This window comes from Haliotis rubra, unplaced genomic scaffold (assembly GCF_003918875.1).
Source record: "Haliotis rubra isolate DU_JTF1 unplaced genomic scaffold, ASM391887v1 Scf150, whole genome shotgun sequence".
NCBI lineage: Eukaryota > Metazoa > Mollusca > Gastropoda > Lepetellida > Haliotidae > Haliotis > Haliotis rubra.
Genome location: NW_025765448.1, coordinates 1,724,698 through 1,732,197, shown reverse-complemented (window position 1 = coordinate 1,732,197; position 7,500 = coordinate 1,724,698). Strand labels below are relative to the sequence as shown.

The window sequence follows — 7,500 nt, the reverse complement described above, 5'->3', positions numbered from 1 at the left end:
TTTGTAATAGGAATAAGTGCCTTGCTAAACACCTTAAATACAAACTGATAAGTGGTAAATACAGTGGAAAAACTGTTGGTTTGAATGGATAATATTTCACAGGCCTTTGATGACACCAAATTTGGACCGATCTCCAGACACCCGTCCGAAATGCTGATGGCAAGTAATCTCGACCGCATACTTGGGGTTGACCCATCAGAATCGAGTATTCTTTCACATTTTGGCAGAATCCAGAACAGGCCCAGCTTTGTGATCGGTTCAACACAGTGAACATATGGGATAAGGATATTTTCTAATACGCTAAAAACGTCAAAGTTACAAGTATGTTTTTGAATAAGGGCATGAGAAAATGCAGAGCTGTTTACATTATTAATACAAATAGCATTCCTTGTTTCAATCTTTGGCAGTTGTTGTTTTGTGAATGTTCCTGCTTTCTAAATGGCTAAAGAAGAATAATTTAAAAAAATAGAACTCCATGCTCTTATAAGAAAATCTACAATCACGTCACAAACGCGCGACTTGTGAAATACAATGAACAGGGTGGAGTGTTTATTGTTTGTATAACAACGCTCCACTCAGTTATGCTCCAGCTTGTCTTACGGGCTAAAGCGAGTAGAAACATGAAAATTTGAATGGACCAACTACATGACATGAAACTGTCATGAAACGTTACCAAAAACAGTCCGATGTTGTGAGATATAATCGTTGATGTGTACCATCGCCCCTGATACCTTGTCAAATACATCGCTGAATATTAAAGCCGCATTACTTTGTGAGACCTCCTTGCCCTGCAATACACGACTCAACGGTACACTACCGATTAAAATTTGTAGGAAATCGTGTGACACCGTATCCCAATATTCGACCACGTTTTTCTTCATATCCTCAATATCTCTAAGTCCGTTTCGGTTTATTCTGTCCTTCACTAGTGTAACAAGTACAAAACAAGTGTGTAACAAATACAAGTGTGTAACAAGTACAAAATATACAAATAGTAAAATGTTCTGGAAAAAGCAATCTATTTTAATATGTCTTGTCAGTGAAAAGGTTTATATGTTCACAAGTCCATGATGTATTTATAGTCACCACTGGGTCATGGGTCAAAAGTAGTTCCTATGCAAATTAGCCAAGTCTTAATGAGGTCAGGTCTGCTGTCTTGTCCTTGGTTTTTATTGACTGAAGATGTGCAGCATCTTGATTGGATGTTGAATTTAGTTGCATTTGGAAAGTGTGAAGTCTGTTCACATGCTGTCTTTCTCCCAACCTCGCAAGGTGGTTTGAAAGTCATGGATGGAGGATTTTGACTTTGGTGAATTACAGGTTAGTTACATTTGGTTTTATATAAAAGGAATAAAACTACAAAAATATGTTTAATTGTTGAAAGGTTAATTCAGTATTCATTGTAACTGAATCTATGCATTGGTGGAGTTATATTTTGACCTATGGTTAGAAATTGTTGGTGTCAATAATTTCACTTACAATTGATTCAGATTAATGTCTGAGTCCAAACAGATTGTACGTTTACTCTACTGGTGAGAATTAGCATTTCCATGCTAATTAAAACATACATATTTTAGGTCCTTGGTGTTTTGTTGGTGCCTCACAACATGTGGCCAGTTTGATTGACTTGATGGTAAGACACGTTGGTGTTTCATTGTTTTGAAGATGCCAAATGTGTTCCATAATTCCTAAGGATCTTAATATGAAACTGAACCATTGATTTTGTGATGTCAATTTGTTTTGAGTTCTTTTTATATGTTCAGTGGTAGTGCTGTGATTGTTAATTATCTGAACAATGTGCAATGAAATGAATGTGATCAAATAGGTATTTTATGGTGTGTTATATATTCACATATATTGTTTCAGACTTGTATTATTATATACAAACTACAGTAATATAAAGGAACTTGCCTCAACGCAGTCATCCCCGTTACACTAGTCCCCACACATTCTCAATAGGGTTAAGATCTTGGCCAGTCTAAAATATTTTCGTCCGACATTATTTTGTGTAGTCCGCAGTGTGCTTTGGGTCGTTATCATGCTGGAAAATCCAATTATCTTCTTACAATGTTCGGACCGTTGGAAGGAGGTGACCATTTAAGAAGTCAACATATCGTTCCTTCGCCACATTTCCAGTGAAAATACACAACAGCATCACTACAAGTGATGATATCCCACCCCGCATGTGAAATGTCGGGCTATGTTTTGGGCGTTGGTAGATAAGGTTCACGGTATCTTTTGTCCAAATCTTTACACAGTTCGGAAAAAGCCAGACAGACCTTTTATCAGAAAAGAAAACATTATCCAAATCTTGATTTTCGTGAGCCCTACACCAGTTTAAACGTCTTTCATTTTGTGCATCTTTCATCAATGGTGAGGAAATTCGAACTTTCTCACCGAGTTAAGTCGTTGTAATTCTTGTCTAAGGGTTTTTATTACATACCTGAGGATTTCCTCTATTAATCATCTCATTTCTGATATTTTCAACGCTTTTCAATTTTCCCCTACTCACAATCTGACCAAGACGCCAGCCACCCATCGAACAGAACTTCCTTGGCCTCCCAGCCCCAGTCTTGTGCTCCATCCCAACTCCCGACTGAATATTCTTCAAAGTTCTGTAAACTGTAGACAGGGGAATACCATGTCTACCTGTCAACTCTTAGCATTATTCACACCCCTTTCAAAATCACCTAGAACCAGCTTTGTTTTCGCTTCTGCTTTCACATCTGCCATATCAACAAAAGAAGCCGTCTGCTACATCGGGGGAGATAAACCTTGATGTAGTAAGGTTCATTCTTAATCTTGCTAGATTGGCCTCCAATATTGGTAACAATATAATGTAACACCTATTTTAAAATTCTATTATCAGTATTAGGAAACAAAGATTTTCTTAATAATTCTGGGGAAACTGTGTAAATATTCCTCATATGTCCAGAAGGTAGCTCCACGGTCGTCCAACATATACAAACGGGTAGTATATATTTCACGTGAGCCTTGTGTGTGTTGTTGCAGCCCATATCCTCACACCGACAGGCGTTTATTTCGTCAACAGAAGGAGGAGCAAGTTCCGACGATCGCCCTGTCAAGTTGAGAGAACACGGAGAGCATCGCCATGGCTAACCTCGGATAAATAATCTACTTACTGTTTTATTGCAAAGCATTGGTTCAGTAGGTTACAAAGACTGAGTGCAATTTTATGCCGGTTTTAGAAATATTCCAGCAGCGTCAGGTTTTGTGGCACCTGGTATCTGCTTGACACATCGAACCCGGGTCTCATGGGTACATCTTGACACATCGACCCGGGTCTCATGGGTACATCTTGACACATCGAATCCGGGTCTCATGGTACATCTTGACACATCGAACCCGGGTCTCATGGTACATCTTGACACATCAAACCCGGGCCTCATGGTACATCTTGACACATCGAACCGGGTCTCATGGGTACATCTTGACACATCGAACCCGGGCCTCATGGGTACATCTTGACACATCGAACCCGGGCCTCATGGGTACATCTTGACACATCGAACCCGGGTCTCATGGGTACATCTTGACACATCGAACTCGGGTATCATGGGTACATCTTGACACATCGAACCCGGGTCTCATGGGTACATCTTGACACATCGAACCCGGGGCTCATGGGTACATCTTGACACATCGAACCCGGGTCTCATGGGTACATCTTGACACATCGAACCCGGGTCTCATGGGTTCATCTTGACACATCGAACCCGGGCCTCATGGGTACATCGTGACACATCGAACCCGGGTCTCACGGGTACATCGTGACACATCGAACCCGGGTCTCATGGGTACATCGTGACACATCGAACCCGGGTCTCATGGGTACATCTTGACACTCTGAACCCGGGTCTCATGGGTACATCTTGACACTTTGAACCCAGGTCTCATGGGTACATTAAAGTGGCTGCAAGAGTTGTATGCTCCCTGGGGAGCTGAGATTGATAATGCGATGTGCCGTTGAGATTGACATCCAGTGATCGAGGGAAATACCAGCGCCTTGAGCATGTACTAGTCACGTGGATATGTGCGCTATATAAATATCATGTAATAATAATAATAATAATAATAATAATAAAGCCAGCAAGGAAACGTCGTTTATCTCAGCGCTAAGATGGCTTTCTGGAACATGCCCAAGATGTCGTATATGTGATACAATTACCTTTTCCTTTACCTCAGAGTTCTAACCCTTTCCTGTTGGTGGCGACGACATCCGCTTACCGCTTCTACCAGGACGAGATCCCGAACGGAGATCACGTGCCCCACCCTTGTAAAGCTAACTACTTATGGTGGGGAGTCGGGCACGACAACTCCCTCGGGGGCGGACCAAGGAACCCATTTGGACGAGATTTCGCTCGACATCACAGTGTAAGCAAAATACAGAAAGTTAAGTTAGTTAATTTCATTTCATGTGTATTGAGTTATGTCCAGTTTGATGGAAGGGAAGACTGATGAGGCGGATGGCTTCAGACCCGTTGTTCATATTATCAACCACTAGTTCACCATGCACCACATTGAACAACCAGTAAATTTAGCGATATCCCAGCTATATGGCTACGGTCTGTAAATAATCTAATCTGGACCAGAACAATCCAGTGATCAACAGCATGAGCCATTCGGATACGATGACGTGTGTCAACTAAGTCAGCGAGCCTGACCACCCGATCCTGAAGCATGGGTTGTTGGAAAGCAATTCTAACCCGGATCTTCCCGGGTAACTAGTTGATCTCTTCGTGGGTAACTATATATCTAATTCACCATGTATGATATCAGTGGACGACGGAGTTGTGCCGCCTGGACTCGGACGGGGACAGGATGACCAACGGTCAAGAGCTGGGTGACCATGACTGTGTCTGGAAGAAAGGAACCTTCCCTTCCACCTCAAGCGGCTTATCTCATCCAGGTAACACAACATGCAACAACTGACTTGCTTCCCTGTAAATTGTTCTTCACTCCATTCTGGATTCGAACCTAGTACGGCCTAACGCTTTAACCACTAGGCCACTACCCGCTTTCTACTTCAACAAAAATATAAGGATGATTAAGGGGGTTCTGGAGAGGCATACAGTTGGTATTCAAGTATAAGACAAAAACGTTACGACCACAATATTTTGTCTTGTACAAAGACGATTACGTTCAGCACCAGGTACAAATCTTCTGGATCATACTCCCACGCGCAGCTTTAGCTGCTAGATGGTTCATCGTTGACTTGTCACGACGTCAAGTCTAGGTTCGACGCTGCATCATATCCCTATGTCCCCTCTGTCTAGTGAGTGAGTGAGTTTAGTTTTCCGCCTCTCTTAGCATCACTAGTGTTCAAAAGTGGCGTAAAACTTCATTCGAATCATACTCAGTGCTGATTATGAAAAGTTTAATAAGGTCGCACCATTTCCGGCCAAATTGTGTAGATTAACAAGTGTCCGGATTAATCAATCAGTTTTGTTCCATGCATATGCATATCTATTTACCGTTGTTCAATGTATAATGTATAAGCTCTTTTATTGAGAACAATCGATAGATTTGACAAGGGCCCTTTAATATGTGATTTGATGAAACTGATTCAAGTTTTGAAGTTTTTTTAAACACTAACTGGCCTTATGATTCAGGTGTCTGTGACCCATGGGACAGCGAACAGTGCAGGGAAGCAAACAAGGATGTCTCGTGCGAAAGAGGGGAGTTCAAACGCGACGGCATCGACAGTCCAGGTAAAACAAAAGAATGTCCAACACCGCGAGGGAGAGGGGGTGGGGGAAGAGGGGATGGGGACAAATCTTTCTCCTGTGTCTCATTTTAAGCAACGCCCCCACAAAAGATAACCAATAACGCACGAGTGTAACATTGTGTATTTAACTGGTTACATGTATGTACAGACAGTTTATTCTTGCAACCAAGCGATATGTATGTATATATATATATATATATATATATAACTACTTTATGTTTCATACATGTATTTAAGTTAATGCCACAGAACGCGGTCGGAGTGTAAATAAAGTTCAGTTCAGTTCAGTCTAGGACTGAGTTCTGTCTCCCAAAGGAGTTATAGGATATTCGCAAAGAGCGCTTCAAGGGACATAACTCTATGGGGTTTGCTTGAAATAATGTTCGGCCGGTTGAGGGTGCGAGAGTCGATTTAATTCAACGTTGCATTATTTCATTCGAACTTTTCAACTTGATATTGTAATGTAAATACCTAATTATTTTTGGAATATATTATAAGGTAGCTTCAGTGAGGACTCATAGTTAGTATTATTGAGAAAAATGCATCATCTACTTTTAGAGAAGCCTGGTGTGAAATAGTGCCTTTAAGGTGCCGCAAATCTCTGTGCAGAGTTGCGTCCCTTAAGCACACCAGAAACCTATGATTGTGGGTTCGAATCCCAAGGTTTCTCAGCACCGCATACGGCTCGTGGCTTTTACCAAAGTGGTCTTGGACCTGCTTCTCTTTGGTATTTCCCTCCACACCGCCGTGGTACAGTTGGAATGCTCCTAAAAGCGCCGTTTTATCCAAGTAACTCACGAATTCCTTCATAAACGAAAAAATAAACGCCGCCTTAATGATAACGCTGCATTTTTTTCATAACTAGATGTGATGAACATAACGCTGCGGTTCCCCCCGACCCGTGTCCCGGCTGACCAAACTAGCTACATGTGCTTCACCTTTAACCTTGACATGCTGGATGAGAACACCGACTACCATCTGATCGGCAGCAAGCCCTTCATCGACAACGCCAACGTCATGGCGGGGTGCGACGCTACTGGTATCTCTGGCGTAGAACTTATGTTCCAAATTATATTTGTAATAAAGTTTTAATTGCTTTTGTTATTTCATTTTTTTCAATTACGATTTTTTTAGTATAATTTATTTTCTCAATTCATGTGTCAAAAGATCAGGTAAAGAGAGACGAAAAAAGAATTTCAACTTTTGGAAGAAATATCTGTTAAAGGCAGAGTCGCTTGTACAATTCTGACTGTATCATAAGTGTGTGTTTGTGTGACACCGCATTCTGTAATATTACAGCTGTAAGACGCTACCTGCAAACGATCGTTTGGACCAGACTGTTTGAATTTTAAAACCTTGATCAAACAATTTCTGAGCAAGAGTGGTATGACGCTTTTTGAAATCTAGGTAAAAAGAACATGTTTGATTGTACCTGACGCAAGAAAGAAATCAGCAACTCAGTTCATGTTCTTCTATTCCAAATTTTATTTGTAATGAAATTTCGATTCAACATATGTTTTTTGGGATTACACTTTCTTAGTAAAGTACACATTCTAGTACTTTTGTTGGGTTGAGTCCCATCCTGGATTCGAAACCACAACCTCAGAGTCAGGCATCTAATCGCCAGCACACTAAATCAGACGCCCAACCCGCTCAGCCACCGCGGCTTCCAAAAAGAAACGAACTTTCGATTACTTTGTGTTAGATCAAACTTAAAAATTACTCTCGAAATTTCGTGTAGAAAATCAAAG

At 41.2% G+C, this 7,500-nt stretch overlaps 1 protein-coding gene across 1 annotated transcript in view; it reads left to right on the top strand.

The window, feature by feature from the left end:
- Positions 1-7,500, top strand: part of LOC124270242 — a 22,790-nt gene that overhangs the window by 13,750 nt on the left and 1,540 nt on the right. Inside the window, exons 2-5 of the mRNA XM_046705280.1 lie at positions 4,207-4,395; positions 4,801-4,930; positions 5,634-5,732; positions 6,615-6,788. Of these exons, the coding sequence (XP_046561236.1) occupies positions 4,207-4,395; positions 4,801-4,930; positions 5,634-5,732; positions 6,615-6,788 (592 nt within the window). The remainder of the gene's footprint in view (positions 1-4,206; positions 4,396-4,800; positions 4,931-5,633; positions 5,733-6,614; positions 6,789-7,500) is intronic.